This window comes from Labrus mixtus, chromosome 4 (genome assembly GCF_963584025.1).
Source record: "Labrus mixtus chromosome 4, fLabMix1.1, whole genome shotgun sequence".
NCBI lineage: Eukaryota > Metazoa > Chordata > Actinopteri > Labriformes > Labridae > Labrus > Labrus mixtus.
The window spans coordinates 15,143,486-15,169,336 of NC_083615.1; the positions used below are offsets into that span (position 1 = coordinate 15,143,486).

General features: G+C 40.0%; 1 protein-coding gene across 1 annotated transcript; it reads right to left on the reverse strand.

The window, feature by feature from the left end:
• Nucleotides 1–17,001: 17,001 nt before the first annotated feature.
• alx1 (ALX homeobox 1) lies at nt 17,002–24,156 on the reverse strand. Its single transcript, XM_061035999.1, has 4 exons — nt 23,799–24,156; nt 23,091–23,395; nt 22,568–22,696; nt 17,002–18,578 (listed from the first exon to the last, which is right to left on the reverse strand). The coding sequence occupies exons 1-4, from the start codon at nt 23,983–23,985 to the stop codon at nt 18,237–18,239; spliced, it is 963 nt and encodes a 320-aa protein (XP_060891982.1). The 5' UTR covers nt 23,986–24,156; the 3' UTR covers nt 17,002–18,236.
• Nucleotides 24,157–25,851: the final 1,695 nt, after the last annotated feature.

A 25,851-nucleotide genomic window follows, 5' to 3' on the forward strand; every position in this document is an offset into this window, starting at 1 on the left:
TACAAAGATTGACCATTAAAAACATAGATGCTGGTTCCATTCTCAGGCTCTGGGGTCAACGTCTAGCTTTAACAGAACCGTTCATTCTGACCTACGTCCTTTTAAGTTTTGTGGCTCTATATTGCACTACATGAAACTGAATTAGACAAAGATGCTCCATGCAACTTTAAATTGTTCAAACCTGAGGACACCAAAAAACTCAAAACTCAACTCAAATCTACCCAGATACAAAGAAGAGAAATAACCGATCAATGGATCTGACAGAAAAACATAATGAGCTTAAATTTTTTATATGTTTTCCAGTTAGCCCGAGGCTGATCTGTCTTATCCACAAAATGTAAACAGACACAAAGCTGCTGCATGTGTTGCTAGCAATTTTATAAGTGACATGCAAAACAATCCGGTTGTCATTTTGAATGGAGAATAGTTTCACCATCACAAACAAAGTGGCAATCAGAAACTTGTCAACACAAACTATTTTATAAATGGCTTGTGGGATTAATCAATAATCCCAATTGCTCATCATGAATTTCCTGGGTCATTCAGCACTGCTGTGGATTGACCCTCGTCCGACCATCCAGCTGACCAATTTGCCAAATACAACGGGGACAATTAATTCAATGACCCTGATGAAGGTCACAAGCCGAAACGCGTTGGTCTAATTTGTTAATAAAGTTGATTTTCAAGTGTTTCTGGAGCTTTTTGAACTCGACAATCGATTCAATGCCTTGTTAGCTTACAACATTTACTGACTTGCCTTGACTTTTGATAAATGAAAAACATCTCCATTGTCTCTGGAAGGGAATTTGATTTACAGCAATGGGTAAAAACACAACATATAAAAAGACGTATAGAACAGAGCAACACAACCAGGAACAGAAAATGTAACTGTCTCTGCTGCAGCCTGCAAAGAAATAATGAAACGCAACATTTCCCATACACTTCTAACGTTTAACTATTCATTGAATATTTCTCTTCATCATTGCCTGAAGTTATTTTTATTCCTCTTCTTAGCTCAGTAATGTTTCTGTTCATCTGGGCTGAAGATGCATTATGAAGGAGCCGCCGCTCATCCAAGAAATGTACATCGATGATTCATCTTAACCTATCTAGCTGTACATCGCAGCAGCAAGCATGAACACTAAACTTTGCATCAACAGCAGTGATATAAGAGGATGACAAAGTGATTCAGTCCAATATATAACACAGTTTCCTGGATACTTTGTGTGTTGCGTAATCTTTTTGAAAGTTGTTGTTCTCTTCACTGTTGGCTGCGTACATAATGTAATCGAGGAGGTTTAACTTGTTCTGTGATAGCAAAGGATTTAGTCGTGCTGTTGACTCAGAACGCAGGCCATAAGTACCAAAACATCTGAAACAAGCATTTATTATCCATCCCTTCTAGTTGATAAATGCTGACCTTTCACTGTTTTAATAGATTATAACCTATCTTAGGTTATTTATAATGCTGGTTACAAGGGATTGTATCACCTAGTCCTAGGATAGAACTGACCTTGTTTGTTGAAGATTTTTTTCTGCACTTCTATTCGTTTTAGGGCTTCAGCTAAATCTGCCAATTATTTTTTCGAGTAATCAATTTTCCCTCTCTCCTGCTTATATTTTGATATGACACACAGTGGGGGATATCATGGATTATGAATGTCCAACGGGCCCACCACTTCAGGCCAACCAACGCCCCTTCAAGGTCCTAAATAGTATTCAATCATGTTCTTGGGGAAAGTCGAAAAACTCGATCTGAGCCTTCTTTCTCCTTGTACAAAAAAGAAATCCCATGAAGCAGGACGGGATATTGACTTAAAGAAATCTAGTTGCAATATTTTACATGTAATCCTTATGATATAATCTATTTTTTAGTCCACGACTAAATGTCTTTAGAGTCTCTCAGACTATAGTTGTTAAAAATTCTTCAAAGTCTTTAAATGTAAGAAAGCCATAAAGTTTGGCTATAGGTCAAAGGAACTGAAAACGTCTTGGTTACAGTTAAGGAGAGAGGGAGAGAGAGAGAAGTCATGGTAAAAAAAAATTATGTTGACTGTGTGCAGTGATAGGACTGTTGATTGGAGACAAAACACAGTCGTGATTCCAGGGGTGAATATCAACGCTCTCTACTGTGTAACACGTCATAACAGACAACAATAGACACGAGAGGTAAGAGGACAACGACAAGCAAACGTCACTTTAAGTGTTTGAACAAATATCCAGCGCTGCAGTCAAGATGGTCTCAAGACGGTTCAAGTGTTACATGATGAGGAAAAGGAGAGCGGTGAGCTGCAACCATCAGTGACGATGTGTGCGAGATAAGATTACATAGATTCTTTGCCTCTCATTGGGTGTCCAATGAAGTGTGAAATGATTGGGGGAAAACTAACACACACACACACACATAAACGACCAGGGCCAGCTCTTGGCAGAGGCCATATAGGCAGTCGCCTAGAGCGCCACATGCTGGAGGGGCACCGCCGAGGGAGACCTGGCCAAGACTGTCTGCAAAGGTGTACATTTCACCTTTTATCACACTCCATCCTTCAACTTCTTTTCACTGCTGTCTGATGTCATCCTACTGTCTTCTCCTTCTACTTCAGTTATCCCACTGTCACTCTCGCTTTTGGACAAGTTACTTCCTTTCAAGTTACTCTCATTCATGTCAGGGGCGCCACCGTGAGGAGTCATGAAGAAGTGATGCAGTCAGTCAAACTACCAGGGAAATGTTTACAGGGGATATTTTTTAAATTAAAAGATAGATACTTTGCACCAGCAATTCAACAATTGTATTACATGCGTCAAGACGACCATGTAAAGCTGTATTGAGACTTTTGCAACGTCTACTGGACACAAGTCAATATTACCATTTAGTCCTGTAGCTAAAAATCAAATCACAATGTTCCACTGGCCTCAATGCTACAAATATTTAAATTTAATGTAAGGATTTTAAAGGTCACATGTTTTGCAAAATAGACGTAACCATGTTTTTCTAAAACAAATATGTGTCCTTAGTCTGTCTACAAACCCACCAATTATGAGAGAAGTCCATCCTTTCCGTCTTTCTGTCTGCTCCACTTTTCAGAAAATGTGTGATCAAACAGGTTGTTTGGAGATTTTCCCTTCATGACATCACAAAGGGCGGTATCCTCTCCCCCAGGTGGGTGACACTCCCACAGCTAGGTGTTTGTTCTGCCCTCTGAGTCTGCCGTCTCACCATAAACAATAGGACATGGAGCGAGAAAGCCTAAGCCACCCAAGTCCTTTCAGAGAGGGGGCGTGGTCAGACACAGCTCATTTACATTTAAAGGTACAGACACAGAAACAGCCTGTTCTGAGCAGGGCTGAAATAGAGGGGTTTATAGGCATGATCAAATACAGGATCAGAGTGGATTTATAACAAGCTTCACAGACATGTTTTGGGGAGCCCTGAGACTTTTTTAAACTGGTTGAAAAGGAAGAGAATGAGACCTTTAAAGTGTTTCTCCTGATTAAGGGCCCAAAAGTGAATCTTAACTAATAACATGTAAAAACATTTTAAACCATTGTACAACTTTAAAAGCTCAAGTATTTACACTTATCAAAAGACAAAAGGGACAGACACACTCTCAAAGTTGTTATAGCTGATATAATGCAAGAAAAATAATACAGTGCATGGTAGTTATGATCAGTGTCAGACAGGGGACATCCGGCAAAGAAGAATGCATTCCTTTCGATCTTTTGAGTGAATAATATCCCACAAGGCTGCAGAACATCAGTGGCTTTAATCTCACACAGGTGATATTTAAGAACTGAGGCTCATCATTTGTCTCACCATCAGGTTAATTTACAAGATAATTAATCCGATGTTCTGAGATGTTCTGTGCTATATTACATGATTTAATTTAATCACGATCAGGTAGTCATGAATTAAAAGAGCACATGTGAACTATATCCAATATAAGCCAACAGAACACAGCTCCAGTGAAGGTGTAAAAATGTCGGACTGTGCCTGGTGGCTTCATGCCAGGCGACACTTTCACACATTTAATAAGACAGCAGGGGTGATTGGAAAAACTGGTTTTCTCTCAACACCTTCTATAGAAACTCAATTCTCATCTCAGTATGAAATCCCAGCAGGCCTTGGGACTTTTTAATTTCTCAGAAATCCTAATCATACATTTAAATGTTTTTTACAGATATCATCTTTTTATGGTAATGACAGAATGAATTTAACCTGATTTAACCTGTGACACGACTTACAACTTTGTAATAAATGCATTGACTGTAAATATTAATGGACGAAGCCTGAGTGACGTCACATCTGCAGGGGGCTCTCATCGGTGTCATCCACCATGCTGGAAATCAGTACAGCGTCTTCATCACAGCTTTTTCTGCTGCCACCAAAGGGTTTGATGAAAGCAGGATTCTTGGCTGTAACACCTCAAAACAGATCCAAAACAGACTAAAATCTTACACAGCTAGCATTCATTTGTAGCATTACACTCAAGCACTTGGCAGTTATAACACAAAAATAAATATTAAGGCAGCTTTAACTGGGATATATCATTCCAAGAGGCTGTAACATGTTTGGGGATTATCGTTCTTTGAAGAGAGCACAGTCTTCCCAAAGCTGAGTCACTATTTTAATATATTTCAGATTATTTATGTTTACCTACAACATGTCGTAGTCTAGTGATTGGCTGGTTCATAATGTCAACGTACACCAAAACAATAATTAACTAACTTAAAAACATGACAATAAAGTGAAGCAAGATGTCTGTGTACCCAGTGCGAAGAGGATTGCAAGGGGTGTTAAGGCACTGACACACCAAGCAGATGGCAAAGAACTAGTTGGGACGCAGGCCGCCTGTCGTGTCGCCTCACGTCGTCTTTTCATTTTGGCCAAAAAGTTGCACTTGAACACACCGCAAAGACTACAGCCGACAGCCAGCCACCACATTCTGCGCATGCATGAGAGGAAATAACTCTCCATGCCAGCAGGCAGCGGTAGTCCATTGTTTTTGATACGAGAAGATCATTTTCACACCGCTGTCGGTCACCACTTGTATTATAGGTAGCCTACTAATCGAGAATAATGTCTGATAAAAAGTTGAAAATGGCGCTGGCGTTGTTAGCATGCTTCCTTTTAGTGGAAAAGAAAAGAAGAGGCGGAGGCGACAAATAAGGAGAAACCGCACTAATGGGTGAAAGCATGGAGACTACAGCGGCATGCTTAAGGGGCTTTCCCGAACCTGAGTCGAGAGCTGGAGATAAATGAAACCTCTGAACAGCCAATCAGAGAGATTCCTCTCACCAACTGCCGATACAACATGTCTAATCTGCCAAAAAAAGGCCGACAGGGGCCGACGGGTAGCAACACATCGCAAAAACTAGGGCGACGACCGCTCACAGACGGTCCAACTAGGGCCGATGGGCGACGATGGTGGTGGTCTGAGACACCATCTTTTAGCAACCTACAATGCTTTTCTAAATTCTCTCCCCAAACAACAGAAGTCCCAGTCCTACCCTGACACCTGACTCCAACGACCAACAGGCGACTGGGGGTGGTAACGACTCCAGGCGAAACTAGGTTAACGACTCTGATGTGAGTCCTCCTTGATCATTAGCATGCTAATGATCTGCAGAGGCTTACATTTCTAACTCCGTCCACGAGAAGAACTGAAGAAGCCTTTCGGAGGAGAGGTGAAATGCCTTCCAGATCTTCAACCAGTCCAGTGGCCTTTGGATCAAGCTTCAAATGACAATGAAGCAGAACAGGCTAATTATAGCAAGTGCAAATATGGTGTGACAAAGACAAGCAATCAAAAAACAAACCAGGCACTACAAGGCTGAGCCTCTGATTTTCCTATTTGTGTCACAGTTTGTATTTTAAAAAATGGCATCAGAGGATTTGAGAGGCTGTGAACGATTATATGAACGCCTCTCAAGTATGACTTGATCCACTTCGTATGTATCAAGGAGCTGTTGAAAGAATGTGATTGTAGGCGAGTAGAAAAACATCACTTTTAACAATCAGGTCAGCTTGGATTGTAATGAATACTGTAGATTATAGTTCAGCCATAACTTACTCTTGGAAAATATGTGTCAATATAGAAAACAACTAATGGAATGGGCTGCCATGATTCTCCAGAACATCTCTCAAAGCTCCACTAAAACTGTCTTCATTCTTCAAGCCTGACTGATAAATAACATCTCTACCAACACTGGAACTTTTTATTCTGAGTGTCATCCATCTTTTGTCCTTTCATGTACTGCTCCCATGGACTAAGTGCCACATGTTAACACCAGAGCTCTGCCATCTTCCCTGATGAAAAACATGAGAGTGCAGTCCCAGCTGGTGCCCCCCTCCATTGTCTTCAAGTGGTTTCAGAGCCACTCAAGTCGGGTTCTGAGTCAGAGAGAAAAAAAAAACACTCTGATGGAACAAAAAGGATAGCATCCATGTTGTGTCCATCCACAAACGAAACAGATGCATGTGTCTGTTGCAGGTTTAAAATCTCTGATTTATTTGGAGTTGTTTTGCCTCAAATAAAGCCAAGCTGGCTCCTGGTACACCAAAGAAAGGCTTTAGACCAATTAATGAAGGTTTACGTTCTTCACATGCTCATACTGGTGAACCCTTAAACAACTGAATATTCATCAGATTGGTTCGTAATGCAATTTTGTTTTATAGAATGCCAACAAATAAACTTGAATTTATGTTAGCCTCAAATAATATAAAATGCTTCTTCTTCTTCTGATGCACTATTAGCAAGTCTAAAACATTACAGGTCCTCTGTCTGCAACCTTTAAGACGTCCAAAACCATCAAACATGGTCTTATTATCATGCATATGCCGTTCTCTGGTGGTTGTTAAGCAAAAAGGAACAGTGCAGGGATATTGAGCCTGTGAGCCTCGGCTCAGGGTAAAGCAAATCGAGACGTACTCTGTGTAGACTTATCTATATCTACTCATTAGAATAAAGTTCAATTCATTAGTAAAAGTCTTCACATTTTTCCCTTATTTTTAAATAAAATGCAAGTTTAAATCTGCGTGAGTAAGACATACAGTATAAGAAAGTATTTGCACACAAATCAAGCATAATATTAAGATGCGGAGTCCCTTCACATCACTGTAGGTGATGTTTGTAAAATAATGCTCCCATATTTGGAATCTGGGTCAGATTTTCTGAGTACTTTGCACTGAATAGTATTTATACACTTTATGACTGAGAGAATGACCATTATTTTTATTTTTTTGGAGGGGGTGGGGGTTGACACAACTATCTCATGAAGTAGGTGCTTAGGACATAAAGCTCTCACATTGGAAAGAAACAATCCTGCACACTACTCTTGCTCAAACTTTACCAATTTCTGAAAATAAATCACATCGTTTCTCTCCCACTGAACCTTGTCACCCTTGACAAAAGGTTTCAGAGGGATCAAAACGGTCCTGCCGAACAGGATTGGTGTGCAGGATTTCTTTTTTTTCACATGATTCTTTTAGTTTGGATAAAAAATCCAAAACGACACACATCCCTCAGTGGGTGCTGGATCCAAAAACAAGAATAGGAATGGAAAGCAAAACAAGATCGGCACACCAAGAAGTCAAATCTGAGGAAGAGCATGATGGCTCCAAACGTCACTTAATGAACCCTTCAAACGGGAGCTTCTTGGTGTGCAGATCTTGTATTGTTTTAGTTTGGGGCTTTTTTTTTTTTTTTTTAAGTTTAGGTTAGCTTCTTAAATTTCAGTGAAGGAAAAGTCTTAATGCTTCACAATAAAGTGTCAAAAGTCTTTCAACTTTGTCACAACCGTTTTGGGAAAACTCTTTACTGTTTCAAAACTGTTGTTACATTTTGCACTGAGGGAATACTTTCAAAATCATGCTAAACCCTGCCTTTAAAGGACTGGCTTTCTAAGTTGTAGGTGGAAGTACTTTACTTGCCTACATTTAACTCAATCCCACCCATTTAGGACGACCTGCTTCACAAACTTGGATCAACCCCAAAAGCCATGCCGGTTTACGATCGTTCAACGAGCCTTCATGGACGTATAGAGGCTTCCTTCACCCTTCCATATCCCTTAAAATCTGGAAACAAGTGTGACACAGCACGTCAGGGCAGATTGACACCACAGGGGGTTTGATCATATACTATATATGTGAGGACTGCAGTACACAGAGAAACGGTCTGAGTTGAGTCATACAAGCCTCTAAAAATAATCTCCGGGCAGTGTTACACCTTAACCAGCAGATGGGGTAGTGCTCCAACAGTTTAGAACATTTAATTTACACCATCTGCTGCTGAGTCCTTGTGGGCACTTTATGCTGACACTATGAACCTGAATGTGACACCAGTATGGTATCTGTAGAGTTCAATCCTAAAACCATGTGTGATAAAAGCTTCTTATATCCTTTGACAGCTTTCAAACACATTAAAGAATCATGCTGCAGGGTTTTTGCTCCTATTCAGCCACAAGAAGGTCTGTGTAGTTGACCCCTAATGTTACACAATAAGACCTGACCAGCAGAGCATCCCAGTTCTTAATGATGTGGTCCTACTGAACAAATACGTCAAAGTTGTTTTTTTTTTAATTAGGGGGGAAAAAATGTAGTAGGAGATCCATCAGTGTCTGAGTGTAGTGTCAATAAAAACAGGGATGTCACACTGCACAGTTTATAATAATATGAAGAAGATGAAGAAAAAGAAGAAATGTGTTTGTATTGCACTACGTTCAGATATGGTAGCAGTCGAGTAAAACGCCAATCTGCTCGTAAAAATCTTTAACCGCAAAGCATGATGGTACATATTGCCCGGATGGTGACCACTACTTTTCACAATGCATTGTGGGATACAATGAGGGGACTATACAGAGTATGATCATGCTCGCTCAGAATTCATACACCACTACAAAATGGTGTGTTAGTGCAGAGTGATTTCAGACACAGCCTTTGATTTTACAAAGCAATTGACTCGATGGATTCAGGGTTTTTTTTTAAATTAGGGATTGCAAACTGGGTTGTGTCTGAAAAGATTTCAAATATTTTTTTTTTAGCTATTTCTCTGTTGTTTTTTTTCTAAGAATCCACACATGAATAAAGTGTTTATGTGCCATTGTGTGAAAAGAGAAGCTCTTATCATTGAGCCCTGAATAAAACAGCACTGATCCTGTGCTGCCCTCTAGTGGACTCATGAGGAACTCCTGCACTTTTTAAATCACATGTCTTGATTCTACTTTTTTGATCATTTTTAAAGCTTAACACTGCATTAAAATACATGTTCATGAACTAATACCCTACAGGTTTATGTCAGCTACGTGTTATTTAATGCACACATGTAAAATCCCCTCCAGTTGTACGCACTCGTTCCTCCTATGTATATTTATGGCAGGGATGAAGTACCTGGAGCTGTTAGACAAATACAGTCATGTCAGATTTATGGGACACAGAGGGGCTGCAGGGAGGCAGGCTGGAGTTTGATTTGGCCATCGCACAGCAGGAGACTTATCTTCCTCTGTCAGCTTTTAACTGGACAAGGCATTCATCTCTGTGGAGGGAAAAGAAATAAAGCATGATGACTACTTCCTGTCTCTACGGTCCACTCTCTGCTACTGAAATATGTAGATTTTTATTTGACACAACGTCTTGGGATTGTTTTCCTTTATAGGCTTGAATTTTGTCAAGTATATTTATGATTTTTGGGATAATGAATATTCCCCAATCCTTAAAATGTTTCAGAATTATTACCCTTAGAGACATTGATTTTAGAAAAACACAATATACAACACATTTTTCAAAACCTTTGGTTCCCGTTATTTACAACTTTGACTAAATATCCAAAGAGATATAATAACAGAATTGAAGAGAATATATTGTGTTACTATTTCTTTTAAATTTTCTGCCTTAAAAAGGAGGGATCAAATGTTACTAAACTTAAAACAAAGATGTTCTTTTAATGTTGTTTCTGTTGTTTTTAACAGTAAATTCATCATAATTCATAAAGTTAAAATTTCTACCATGACATATTTTTGATACTTTCATGTACATATGATTATTGGGGACAGTAAAGGTAATTCAATGATGTTCCTTTGTGTGTATGCACACAACATTTGTGCCACCCCTGCAATAGGGGGACATGGTTTGGCAGCCCCAGATAATACAGTATAGAAGCGACCCTTCCTGTTTAAATGACGCACTTGTAAGCACATCATGTCACTTTGGCCAGCAGCAGGACAGAGAGATCTGTTGATGGGACGGAGGGGGCCACACTGACAGGGACTCAATTTTCATCTAGGTAAAAGTAAGACAACTTCTCAAGTGTTACAATCTTTCCTTCATCGATCTTATTCACAGTGACTCACACGCTTCTGTTGAGAGACTCTGATTTTGTAGCTGTGTCTGAGATAGACCATGAAGGTGACGTGTCAGTCAGGGTGTGATCGTGTCAAAAAGAAGAGAACGCGCCCACAGTAGGAATGTAGGAACAGAGCGGAGACGTTTCTTAGGACAGAGAGACCCATGAGAGACATTCATGCTCTGCTGAAATAAAACAAGTGCGCATTTATTCCTTAAATAAAGTATCCCGGGCCTTCCTTTTGGAGTGGCGCCAGGTTGTGTTGGGATAGAGGGACACCACTCCAAATGAATGGTATTGTCATGGTCCTCAACTACAAAAATCAGAAAAGAGTGCAACCTCACAAAACCATCTACAGGATCTGTTTGTAGGAAGTCCTGCTGTAAGACGAGGCTGTCACAGAGCTCATAGTTTGATGACCCTATAAACAGTGGATCTTAAACTTGATGACACCAAACTGAAGAGTAGTGACCTCTAAGTGATGTCAGTCAAAGCTCATGTGCAGCAGAGAGATGACATCAGTGATTAGGTAACAGGCTGTTAGATTCTGGATTGGTTACGGTGGATTGGACTACATTTACCAAGGGACTCCACACTGCAGCTTTCCCACAATAACACTGCTCGCAATTCATGCCGTCCGTTTGTTAGGAAAACACAACAATGACATCAACAATATTTTGCATACCTACACACACGCATGATGCACTTTGATACACGACTCTCCACACACACACACACACACACACACACACACACACACACCTCTCTGGTAACTGGACACCTGCTCTCTCCTGCTCTCTGACTGACAGGCAGCAGCACAGAGTCCAGGTCCAGTTCCAGCTCTTCCTAATTGGATTTGTGAGGCATCCCGCCGCAGGCCTCTAATAGCCTCTTGTAAGCCGCCACGGGCCCTGGTGGACCACTTCCTCCCCACACTGAGAATAAGTTACCTCCTGAAAAGCATTTTTGGCAGCACACCCGAAATCCTTAGAGATATTAGGCACTTGTAGATTTTGAAGGACTTTGACAACAATGTCAGAACAACAGGACAAAGACATGGTCGAGAAAAGGAAACAAAAAGGGGGGGAGGCTACTTTATGTGGTTTTAAAACTGGAACATTTCTTTATCGGACTTCCTGAACAAGTCAATGTTTAACATTTAAACCCAATGAGAAAAAACAAATTTGTCATTCAGTCAGAAAAAGATGGAAGGCCTAATGTAGGTCACATTGAGACTGTGGTTGGATAAATTGGGCTACAATGTTAGCTTGTTCACAACTTGTATTGTAGGTATCAGTAGCAGCACCAGGGTATCATGAGTGTGGGAGGCATGGGGGCTGGATATGTTGTAACTCACAATACCATACATTTCACAAGCAAAGGAGGCCTTGTCCAGGCAGCAGAGGTTGGACTCTCAAGTAGACGGAGCTCCCCCAACCTTCAGCAAGGTGATCTGGAACTACTACCACCCGATGTCCCTGACGCCCAGCCACCACCATCAGACTGTGACGTCCCCACAACCACCGCCGTCCTCATTCATGCGCGGCCTGCTCCGACCTGTGGACAACTGGTACGAGTGGAATACAAAGAATGTACAAAAATTAGCTTTTTTGTTTGAAACAGCCTGTGGTGATTAGATGCTCACAATGGCTCATTTGAAAATCATAACACAGCATAGGCCTACATCAAATATTGTCAAATGTATTAGATTTGAAAATTTATATTTTAAACAGAGATATAAATTAATGTATGTATAATCTTTGTACATATGTATATGAAAGAATGTATCAGTGTATCAGTCATCATGTTATTGTTACTAACAAGCAAATAAAAAATCTATCTTTATCAGTCAATCGTAATTTGTATAGCCCTAATTCATAACAAATGTTATCTCAAGACACTTTACAAAAAAGCAGGTCTATAGGCCGTAATCTTTTATTTGTGTTGTGTTGTGTTGTCCTGGACTCTTCTGACTACAGTAAAATGACCTGTGCATGTTGACTGATTATAACAAGTCTTATACTTGAACAATCCACTAGAGGGCAGTAAAGTGCAAACTAACCAAATGTAAGGCCCTTTAATCTAGTTTCACTACAATCAGAAGACCTTATAAAGAACTGACTTTTTATGATGATTAGATTGGACTTGTTTCATATAATAGAGGCTACTCAAGTAGAAGTATATGTGTGAAGAAGTACTGATACATCGTCTTAAAAAGTAAAGACTGACATGTTGTCACTCTATAAAAATAAAAAGTGTCCCCATGAAGGACGTTTCTGCCAGCTTTTATGTTTAGAGCTAACTGAACCTCAGTCATATTTGGACACTTTTAAACTTGACTCTTCTTGTATATGTTTTTTTGGGGGGGCTTTTGGGGGCTTTTTGGGCCTTTATAGTCGAGATATGATGGTGGCTACAGTCGGAAATCAAGGAGCAAGAGAGTGGGGACTGACAGTCGGGAAAGGAGCCACAGGTCGGATTCAAACCTGCTTGGAGGACTAGAGCCTGCGTACCTGGGGCGGGTGTTTAAATCAGTCTTGATGTTTGTGAGGTGACGCTAAAAGATGCAAATAAATTGAATAATTTCTTCAAATGCATCAAATTTCAAGTGCATGTTTTGAAATGTAGAGGTATCAAATGCACACTCGGATAAATTACAGATATCTAAACTTTCATCACTTACCATCAACAGTTAGAAAGTATTTTGCTTCCCACCTCTGAGAACTGTATGGACTTTATGTTTTTTTGCCAAGAGACTCATATATTTAATGACATGTTGAATTTAGTCTGCGGATATTACACTGAGCCAGGGCGAGGGGGTATGATTAATAGATGTCCTGGCAGAAAAAAAAGAAGAAATATGGGTGGTGAAGCGGTCTATTTGTTCCAGAGAAGAAGAAGAAGAAGTAGAACATCAGTGCTGAGTGATTAGAAAAACAACAGTGAGCAGACACAGAGTGTACATCTCTGCTGTGGAACATACGTGACCGCCAGCTCCATTTTTCAGCCGCCAGAACGTTTGATCTAGCTCTATGTCTTCATGTCCACACTTTTACGTGTGTGTGTGTGTGTGTGTGTGTGTGTGTGTGTGTGTGTGTGTGTGTGAGTGTTTTCTCATACATACACACAGGCCTGTCCTCCCCCACGTGAGGTAAAGCGGGAAGTAGGGAGGCAGGGGAGGGAAGCTCTTATATTAATGGCTGCGGTTAACCTGAGGGGGTCAAACCCATTGGAGCTGTTGATGGATCTGGTCTGCAGGAGCTTTCTCTCTCAAAAAGTCTCTCTAATACACACACACACACACACACACTCAAACATGTGTGCAGGCCTGGTTGCTTGATCATCAGTCTCAGGTTGTCGAGTCACAACTTCTGTGGCAGCGAGATTGAAGATGATGCAGGAGGTGAGAGGAGGGCATCATGAGCTCACAGATGGTGGGAGAAATACAGATATAAAAGAACACGTTTAAGTTTTAGGTTCAGCATGTGTTTATCGGAGGCCGGAGTCAAGTTATAAAATACATTTTCCCTTAATTCCATGAGATAAGATATTGGAGCTAAGCTAGAGTATACACCTTTAAGTTATAGAAAGTTTTGAAAAGGCTGTTAACATGTTTCATTTGGTTGTAATGGTGGGCATTTTAAAATTGGGCCTAAAGGGGATTGACTCACTTTTGCAGCCAGGCCCCAAGTGGCCATTTGAGGAACTGCAGTTTTCGGCACATAGGCTTTGGCCTCATTTCTCAGCCCTGGATGTTGCTACATGTGTGTAACGTCCGACCAGTCATCATATTACGTTCATCCACGACGTGAAATGCAAAACATTTGCTGTTAAACAAAAAATATATGCGCAATGCAGGATCTGTGACGATGAATGGGAAAGATTTCAACAACTGAAGTCAATCCTCCTCCTTTGACGATCATCCTCAACTACTGCAAATATGCAACATATATATCAATATAGCTAGCATAAATTCAAAATCACGTAATGATACGTTTACAAAGCAGTGGGTAACAAATGTGTCTTCATTGTTTAAGACCCAGAAACACCTCACTACAACATGAGTGAAAACACCCAACACTGTTTCCATGGTTACTTCAGGATCAAAGCCTCCATGTTTTGATGCATGCAGATAAAGTTCTTGTGTTTGTTCTCTTAAATGACAGTAACCAGGAAGTGCACAAAAGGAAACAAACGTGTTTCTTAACTCAAACATCTGACTGAAGTTACAGCCCTTAATTGAATCAAGCCTACCGTTCCTATGGACAGGGTTTCCCTTCAGATACCATCCACCGCGGACTGTGATCTCACAGCAAAACAAAAGGATGATGTCAGAGGAAGGAGACGAAGACATGCTCCCAATTAGGAGACAATGTGATGGATTAAAGTTCTGCATGTTTTCAGGAGAGACGCGGCGTGTTGGGGCCTCATGGAAATGGCTCGGCTACTACTGATGAATGAGGAGATTAACTGAGTTTAATGAGCTGACATGGCTCTTTCCAGACTACAAAGGTGAGGCCTGATTTTGGACGGAGTTTAAAGGATACCGTTGGTTACACTGTATATTTTTCTTGTTGTCATCCAATCCCATGTAATGACCGACTTAAACAGAGAACGATCCTTCTTATACGGAGCATCTGCGTACCCAAAGCTTCAATTTTGACCTCAACGTATTCAAACCATTTGGAGGAGTCTCAGAATATGCAGTGGCTGACATAGTCTGTCATCAAAATGATCACGGGAACTGGAGTTTGTTTTGCATTAATCCAGCATACACCAGACAATTTACATTAGAGCAGTAAATGTGTATTAATCCACATCCTAAAGTAGTCCCTGATAAATGCATTTTATATACTGACGTTTGCTGAAAACTTAAGGAGCCAACTGTTTTCGGACATTTTTGAGACTTTTCAAAAAAATGTATTTAAAGTTGTGACCAATTTCCTAAAGTCCGAATAAACATATTTATTTCTTCTCTTTTTTCTTTAATTGGGTGTGCGCGCCCCATGTACAAAGGCTTAAGTGCTTGAGAGTGGGCAGCACCCGGTTCGAATCTGATCTGTGGCTCCTGTGACTCTCTCTCTCTCTCTCTTTCTCTCTCTCTCTGGTTCCAATGTCCTATCTAAAAAATAAAGGCATAAAAGCCCTAAAATAGTCGTTAAAATGGGGTTGCTGACTTTGTAAATGCAGGAGCAGCAAAGTGTCATAACATTTTTTTTGTCAAATGTAATTTTGCACTGTCAGCTATGAAGCAATTATAATGGGTTTAGTTCCTAAAGTGTACAGATTTAATGCCATTCTCTGTTTTATTTAGTTGTAAATTAGGATTTTGGTCAAAACAATACATTTTAAAGACGTCTTTTGCTACCTGAGAATGAATTGATATTTTTGAGTATATATTGGACTTCATTGATCAACATATATACATATATATATATACATGTATTTTTAAACAAAGAAAAAACTTAAAGTTGTAGGATTGGTTGGGTTTTTATGCTATTGTTTGTCGTAAAATTTAATGAGTGACAACAGTGATATATTACAAGCTGCTAAAGATCTGAATGACTAGTTAAATATATAATATGTCTTGCAGGAATATCAAATTCTTAAAGGATCAAACCGCTGTTGTATTTACTTTTCTTAAAGAAGGCAAATTCTATTACGAGACTTAAACCCGGCATAAGTTCATTACTTGTGTCAGACTCGTGTTTCTGGGACATGGGACCAAGCTCACGGGTTCTTACTTAAGACATCCATTTTAAAAACAGATAACAAACAGATAGCACCATTTGGTCAAAGTGCTTCAGTGTGTGGTATTCCTATTTTAGTTTTTTAAGGTTTATTTTGGGGCTTTTGGGGGCTTTATTTTTAGAGACAGGACAGTGGATAGAGTCGGAAATCAGGGAGAAAGAGAGGGAGAGAGAGAGAGAGAGAGAGAGAGAGAGGGGAATGACATACGGGAAAGGAGCCAAAGATTGGATTCGAACCTGGGGCCACTTGCCCTTGTACATGGGTGTGAAAACTAACCACTTGGCCTCCAGTGCCCCTTTAGTTTGGACTAAATATATTCTAACACACACACAAAAAGTCTACATTGGGGACTATTTATTTTCTATTTATTTTCATTTCATTTATTTGTGAACGTATACTGCTTGTACCTACGCTGCAAGCTACAGCAAGCTAGCACGAGCTAACTGCTTGTGTTTGGTACCTGACTGTCCAACAGGAAGCAGACAAACTCCGCCTCCGCAGGTAAAGGCTAACCAAAGGTTCGCCACCGTTCTGGTCAAGCTTTACCCGCTTGGAGTTTTGCCTCACTATGATTATATTTTGTCTGCTTTGCCGCTACGTCCACATCCATCATCTTCACCGGTTTGAATCACGTCCAATCACTGAATTGTATTCACTCCTAAACTCACCTACGCGCTGTCATTGGCTGGAGAAAACACACTATCTTCCAGCACAGAAACGTCCAGAGTCAAGTAGAAAACATGAAAATCCGGGAAGAGGACAGAATCCTTGCAGACACAGTCACCACCACACATATATGGAGGCCCTAAGTGATGATTGAGCAGCATTACTTTTGTATAAGTCTATTTTAGATTTTTTAGACTCTGCCTTTAAGTTTACAGATAACGAGAAAAGAAAGTGCAGACCTCTGGAATCAAGAGACATTCATTTATTTTGCTTACATCAGATAAATTTACAACACAATTACAAAACCTGCCTCCTCTACCTGCATCATGTACCTGTGATACAGAACAGAGACAGGCCATAAAGATTACAGAGCTTTGCTGCAAAGCACAAACACATGTCAGTACATCGCATCACTTTGACCCCCGCGCCGCTCATCTTCAGTCCTGAGCTGTAAGGAGGGAGGAAGACGAAGGTATAGAAAGCTTATTCACAGTGCTTACAAAATGCTGTAGTGGTTTGGGGACTCCTCCCTCTGGATCCACATGCGCCCACACTGGGTATGAATCCCAACTGGAGCCCGGGAATTTTTTTCTCCCGCGCCTCTCTTTCAAAGTCTTTTTGTCACAATAAAAAAAAAAGGACTCTTCAGGTCTTCCTGGTCCTGATTAAAAAACAAAAAGAAGAAAGCAAATCCTGAATCATGTTGCTAACGTTAAAATTACTGTGAGGAACTTCAGGGTGTGTGTTAAAAAGAAATGTCAGACCCCTGAGGATGAAACAGTACCTCTGATCTCTTTGTTCATCATGTCCTGTACATGTGTTAGTACGTTTTCTGACAAAAAAAAAACTCATCCTGCTTTTTTTTAACAGTCAAACATATCACTCACTGTTCATCTCTTTAGTTGAAAATGTAAACAAAGGCACTTCCGGTTTGCTTTGACAGAACCGACCAGCACTGACAGGCATCAAAAATAACTTTATAGACAGCCTGTTGGCTTTTTGTAGGTCATATAGAGACATAAGCATATTATTCAGTCCTGGACATAATCAGTCATAAGCTCTTCAGAGAGGGTTTGAGTTACATGAAGGTCCAGACGAGAGGACAGTCTTTGACCTCTCTATATTGTTTAAGGTCTTTTTTTCAAATAGTTCCAGTCCACTTTGCTGTAGATATGACACTGTTGATTGTCTGTCACATATTATTATGGCTTTAAACTTAATGCAACACGTTTGAACATATTGACTTGAGTCCTTTACAATATGCATAAACTTTGGTCTAAATTAGAAGGATAAAGATCTAAGTAACAGGGCACCTCTGATTTTCATTGGCAACTAAAAATAAGTTACATATAGTTTGTAGATGAATAAAAATATTAGAGCTGTGCTGTGAGAGACAAACAGATTCTCCTGAAAACTATTTCAGACACATCTGACAATTCCAAAAAAAAATGTCCATACATTCTCCAGACTTTGCAGGAACCCTCACATGGCCCATGTGATGTTGGCCGCGTGCTCCTTGGCCTTCATGCGCAGCACGGCGATGCTGGACGAGCGCCTCTCAAACTCAGGCTTGGTCTCGAAGGCGTGGTGGCCGTTGGCGGCCGGCGTGAGGAGGGAGTCTGTGCTGAAGAAGTTGTTGAGGGAGACGTGGCTGAACTGGTTCTGCTGGTTGGGGAAGCCAACGTAGCCGTGGTCCGGGGCGCCGGCAGCGGAGCGAGGGGAGTGCGAGTAGGAGGTGACGCAGGGAGGGGAGCCACGAGGCAGCATGCAGGAGGAGACCACGGAGCCGGCAGGGGAGGAGCTCGGCCACAGGTTGTTGGGGATCTGTGGGTGGAAGACAGTTTTAGAAAATGAAGATCCATTTGAGCACTTGAAGCTGCATGTTCAGAAGAATACAACTGTAAAACTTCATACTCTTTTGTAGACGAGTTAGGAGATTCCTCCAATCAGAAACACTGTAGACAGATGTTACTCTTACTGCACATGCTCAGTGAGACCTTCCACCCACCAGGAACTCAGATGACGCATCACACATTTACTGCTGTACTCATAAACAAACTTGGTGTTGGGGCATGAACAGGACTTTTATTTTTTATAAACTTAAATCCTGTATGAATTATTGAAATCTTTTGAATTTGAATCCTTGTTTTTTTGGTAAGTAGTGTCAAGGTTAATGTGTGTGTAGCTAACACATTGATTTTCTGTAAAGACCTGTAATGAGGTCAGTAGCTCCCCAACATTTATTTATTGAGTGAAAAGATGTTAAATAAACATTTGTTAAACTGTTTTTGCTCTTCTCATGTCTAACAATGAAATACTCATTAAACAACATCTGTAACATCCGTAGTTACTTCAGTTAGGCCTTTTTTTATGCATAAACATTTTTTAATAAAATGTTGTTTAAGAAATATTAGACCGATTAACCATACTGTATTTCTATTGCAAAATAAATCAAACTACAATATAAATTCATTATTGGGATACTTTGCTTATTGAGACACAAAAAGTAATTCATTGAAATGTAATCTTTTTTTATACATGGTAACATCTTAAAAGTTAAGAACAACATGTTGAGGTTTGTCCCGTAAAAATGGTTTGGGTAATTCAGCAAATTGATGTAAAGGGTTACCGAGGGTTACCCTGGTGATTCTGTCAGAAATAGAGCCTGACTGATAAATCGGCCAACCGATAATATTGGCCGACATTAGTATATCACGTGACTATTAGTTTCGGGCTAATTTTTACTTTGGGAATGTGCCGATAAAACAAAGTTTATTCCATTCAAGTTTATTATTTATTGTTACATCATTTAAATTTATAATGTTAATTTCAAAGTAAAAACGTGTGTTTCAGTGAACTGTTGTCATTCTTGACTTTTGTTCAACTTTCAAATATATTTTCTTGATTATAAATCTTTTCAAATAGAGTAGATAAAGTGTTTGATAACAGCATCTGAGGGATCAACGTTATACATGTGTGTAAACATTGAAGATAGGTCTAAGAAAGATATCGGCTGATATATATATATATCTATATATATGTATATATCTATATATATATAAATATACCCTAATATCAGTATCGTCCTCAAAAATCCTCAAATTGTTCGGCCCCTAGTCAGAAGAATCTAACGGTCGTCTCAAACATTAAACCAACGAGTCTCGTTACACACAATCCAGAGAAACTGCAAGTTCCTCATTTCATCATCAGCACATGCAAACAGTCTCTTAATAACATACAGGAAAAAAGTATTTCAACCATCCCCAGTTTATTAAACCCTTCACTGAAGGAGAACCTCATAAACTGATGTTAACCATGAGGTGAGGCTGAAAGCGCTGAAAATAGGATCGTATCCAGTTTACTTCTAGTTTACAGAAACATTTCAGTGCTCCCTATGAACTAAATAAAATCGAGATATTTCTTTAGAAAATAATTCTCTGTTGTAGCTCGAGTTCAGTAAGTGTTTTATATGCAAAGCAGCTGTCAATGTGTCCGAATCAGAATCGTTTTTTATGCCAAGTACATTTACACGAGGAATTTGACTTGGTGTTTTGGTGCTAAAACAATGAACAGAGGACTAAAGATAAAATAGTAAGAAGCAATAAAACAGCTGAGCTCCTGCTGACGACTTAAATAAAATAACACAAAAAAATATAAAAGCAATTAAAAAAGATATAATAGAATATAAAACTAGGTGCAGTGGAAGAGCTGTGCAGTTGTGCAGGTTTGTTCATGATTTACTGCCAGTATTAATCTCCTCACAGAGTGCAGAGTTAAATTTCAATAGATACTTAAATAAGAAGACAAAAATGAAAACCTATAATCTACACATAGAAACTGAAGGCATGCACATTTAAAAAATGAATATGTAAAAGTAAAGTATTTGGGTTGTGTTTTCCAAATGTTTTAAGTGTGTTTGTTGCACACAAAAAATAATTTCTGCTACATCAACTGAGTCTCTTTTCCTAAAGGTTTGTTGACCCGTACAACAATGAATAAACATGTTAACATTTAAACCGATTGCTGACTCTAGTAGACACTCATATTCACTGGGACGACTTGTTAAGTGACGAAATGTCCATGAACCCCATTGTCCCAAAAAAATGTAAATACATGAATCACCACAGGAGGTTTATGAATGGCAGTAAATGACAAAATAAGTTTTTAATGGTCAAAGTAACTCTCTTATGGTGAAAGGAGTTTGGAGAATGACAGAGCTACCCGAGACAACAGAGCGGTGACAATCTCATCTGGTCAGCAGTTTTGAGTCCATATGACAGTGGGGATGTGAGTGTGTGTGAGTGTGTGTGTGTGTGTGTGTGTGTGTGTGTGTGTGTGTGTGTGTGTGTGTGTGTGTGTGTGTGCGTGTGTGTGTGTTTGGCATTGAATCCAGACTGCAGTGACTGCTCCATCACATTCATTTGACATTATTCATTGTGACGCAGATCATTTGGTCTGATTCGCCAAGATTTCAATCAAACGGAGACGTCGAGCCAATGTGAGTAGCATGAAAAAATCATTTCTCCCTGAACTGTATTTCATCAAAATGATGTCACGGAAATGTGCCAACATCATTTTTGTTCATTCTGAACATGCTTACACGTTTCATAAAGCTTCCAAACGGTATTGTAATCAAAAGAAAACTAAAGTAATGCTCCAAAATGTCTCAACACATTTTGTACAAGTTAAAACCAGAAAAATGGTTCCTTGTATTTTACATGGCTAAACAAAAACAAAAAAGTATAGACAGTACCAACTGGCTTTTGCTCAGTACAGGTCAGAACCATTAGCCAGAGTATGTTTGTAGTCAGTATGGCTTACAGAAAATGTAATTTAAAAACCACAAAGCAACAGTGGGCTCTGACAGTTTCATGAATTTCCTTCACATCATGGAAACATGTTGCAGCTCGTGAAACAGCTTTGCCAACATGTCCCTGAAACGAGCCATCAATGAGCAGGACTTCAGTCTTTGCCTATAAAGCCGAAATATTGGCCAAAACCTCCCTTTTAACAAAACAACCTCTGGAAAAACCCACAAAAATGCAATCCATGTCCACTGTGTTCAGGGAGACGAACCCCCGCCCAGTGCCAGCACAATTACAGTCGGTCAATTTAATGATAGAAATCTGGATCAGCTGGAAGAAGAGGGCATGGCTGGTATTCAGGAAATCTATCAGAAACATATGTGGAGACAATTTAAGACCAGAGTTCTGACCTGGTGTTGGGCCGGAGCAAAGCTGGGCCCGGGCTTTAACTTTTTTTTTTTAAATTCTACCTCTTTAAAACATTCAGCGCATAAGCTTCTTTCTGTGAGCTAAAAAATGTCAACACACACCCATCCAAAGAGCTCCCGCCTGTATATCACTCTGAGGCCTAATCTCAGTCTGTGAGAGAAAACACCCTCCACAGGGACTGACACCGTGCGTCTCCTCTCACCTCATCTCGTACCTGACCTTTGTTCCAAACACCAAGACAAATGCTCAGCTAACATGAAATCTGATATAAGACCATTAATTCAGCCATGACACCTCACACAGGCTCTAATCAGAGTCCAGCCTCTTATCTGAGGGTGGCTTTCATAATAAGTGATGAATGGAGCAGCAATGACAGGGGCTGATTAATGCAGATCCAATCTTTCATTTGTTGTGGGAGGGGTTTTTTTTTTTGGAAGAGAGGACTTATTTAGATGAAGAATTACGCATTACGTATCACCGCCTACACAGAGTTTACGATTGACAAATAGATTAAAACTCCCATCAGAGGCTCATTTAAAATAATTGTAAATATAAACCACAACCGTTAGAAAAACTTGCCTGTGTGTAGCTGTCGGTCCTTGGTAACACAGATAAATCGTAGGTGGCCGCGAAGTGAGTTTTGGCTTGTTGGATCTGACCGTAGCGCTCTCTTTTCCTCCATTTCGCTCTTCTGTTTTGAAACCAAACCTGATTGGGAAAAGAGAAAGCAAATATATGTGACATACAGGTTAAATCCACTAAAATAATTCGACTTCTCTATAGAATTTTTCGTGAAAAAGAAGTACAACGAAACTCTGGCACAAAAAAAAAATGAAGTAAAATTAAAGCCCCTCTTTTGCACTCGTTCGGTCAAAAATAAAAAATGTTGAAATATTAATAATAATAAAACAATAATAAAAGAGATGTCTTGTGAGTGTCGCACATATGTTGATTTATACGCCCTGCTTCGTTGAATTTAGATTTTTACGCACATAGGCCAAACGAGTGCGTCACATTTTTGTGTAGGCCTAATGGCTGTTTTCTTGATTGTGTGGTTTCTCTTCTTCGTACTGAGATTTACAACAATGTCGATTTACTGTACCTGTACTCTGGCCTCGGTCAGTTCCGTCCTCATGGCCAGCTGTTCCCTCACGTAAACATCTGGATAGTGCGTTTTCTGAAACACTTTCTCCAGCTCCTCCAGCTGCGCGCTGGTGAAGGTGGTCCGGTGTCTCCTCTTCTTGCTGCTGGACACGTTACTGTCACATTTGTCTCCAATGTCGTCCAAGTCCGTTTTCTCCTGGCCGGATGTCACCGGAGAGGCCCGCAGAGTGCAACAACTGTCCATCGACCTGCCCAGGTCCGAGTGCAAAGTGTCCTCGTCTGTTTTTGGCACACCGTAATTGCCTACAAAACCAAATCACGTGTAAAATAATATATTTTCACCTGCTATTCCAAGACACTTTAAACCGAACCTTAAAGCCTAAAAATAAAAATGCAATATGGAAATGACTGCTCCCCATACGAAAAAAAGTGTCTTGGAATAGCATACTTAAATTACCGGCATTTTCTAAGACCAAGAAAGATTTTTACAAGTTTAAATAAATTAAATTGCGAAGACATAAAATAACAAGCCTACAATGACACCATTTAAAATAAAACCGAAAAATGAATCATGATAAGAATCGTGTGGACATTACATTTCCCTCAAGTGTCTCTCTTACTCACAGGCAGACGCAGAATAACTCCAGAAAAACTGCAGTGTTCATGCACAAAGAATACAAAGTTACAAAAAGTCGCCTCTACGCACCGTTCTGGTCTCCGCAGGGCGAGGAGCGGTGCTCTCCGCTCTGCAGCCCGAAGGCCTGCACACATTTCGGGGAGGACTTGGTGAAGTACTGCGCACCGTCCAGGCTCTCCATGACTTGCTCCATGTAGTAATCGCTGGCCTTCATCGCTTGGCTTTTCAACGCAAACTTATCCTCCATATACTCCATCACCGTAATCCGCTCGCTTTAACCAAATGTCACCATATAAAAAACGAAACTAATCTCCTTCGCGCGCAGATGAGCGGAGCGACGCGTCGTAATGCAATAATTCGCCAATGGAGTTAATTTGCTCTGTGTTGAAGGCACTACGTCTTTATAGCCCCAAAGAGAAAGAGATCCTTAAAGAGCCCCCCACCCATCCCTCCTCTCAGATTATGAAGCAGCACCAACTCCTCCCACGAGCTAAACCCAAACCGAGCAGCAGTTTGAAGAGATGCTGGACCCACTACGACTCAGAGAGGAGGCGATCAAAAGTGACTTTAATTTACAGCCTGTTTACAAATCAGCAAAGAGGCTATCATTGATACTGCTGCAGCTGCTTCTGATGCAAACTGGATCTCATCTGAGGCTGTGGATCGACTTCAAGTGGCTGCTCGTTAACTTCAAATTTTAAAGTTTTAATTGCAAAATACTCGAAAATTTACTCGTGGAAAAAACATACATTCGCATAATTATATTTAAATTATTTAAGTTATTATATCTAAACCTGGACGTTTGGTAATGCCTTTACTCTGAAATAATTAGGCCATGCAAATGTGTTAAACCTCATGTTTCAAGGATAAAGGCCTTATAAGAGATGCCTCTATTGATGGCCAGAGGAACACATTAAAAATAATCTTATCACTAATTTTAGAAAAGCAGAACTTTTTTTTTTTTTTTTTTTGAATGGACGAATTTCTTATGGTGTTTTTTTATTCTAATAAAATGATGCGCGTTTTGCGTACGTGCACTTTAATTAAAAATATGGCTCTAAAGCTTTCATTTTCGTTTCGATTTTGTAAGACAAGCTTGGGCATCATTAGTCAATTTAATAGTGATTAACACTTACAGCACGCTCCAGACTTTAAGCGAAATCTAAACGACCTGGAGAAGGTCCTGAGAATTTGGAAAACTAAATGTTTACAGTTGTAACTCCTCGAGTGGCTTGAAAAACAATTTCCTTAAGTTTATTAAGCAAAAATTAAGCTCCTTATTTGAATTCACGAGGTGTGACATTTATGTCGACGAAAGATATTGGATGGTTTTGCGCACGTGTGTGCACTACATGCAGTCAGTGTTCTCGATGAAATTCGCGTTATGGGTCATGAAAAAATAATACCTTTGTCATACGATTTCGTCACAAGAACAAGTTATGAATGAATTCCTTAATTCAGTTTTTAAAAGTTTAACAGGAGCTTAAAAACATGAACACTTACTAACCTGTGCTCATGAGCAGTGAGTGTTTTTCTGACCTTTAGCAATTTATCCTTTATGAAAAAAAGTATCAATGAAATAAAATATATCTTACATTCATAAGTCCTGTAAATAAAGTATTAACCTTTACTTGAATTGGACTACGCAGCAGACACACACACACACACACACACACACACACACACACACACACACACACACGCAGTCTCAACTGAGTTTAAGTTTTTGCAAAGAAATAACAGGAAAAAGCGGTTCTTCTATTTCTTCTTATTGGAGGAATTATGTTACCACTAACCAAAGCCTATCTCCCTCCACCTCCACGTCTCCCCCCGCAGCCACACCACCTGCCATGCACACCATGCATGCAGCTTTGGTTCGCTCTGGGGTCAGTGCAGTTACCTGGAGCTTCATGGTGCCACAGGAGAAAAAAATAAAAATAAACAGGGTAGCAGGGGGGATGTCTTATTGGGCTTCTAAGATGACCTCGCACACTGGCTCACGCTGAGGAGAAAATGTGAAAAGTTCACTGAGGTTTGGTTGGGACTTCGTCTGGAAATTCCTGCGTCGATAGATGCTGTATATGGGTTGGTGAAGTTTAGGGGGCTTGGTCACCTTCAGGCC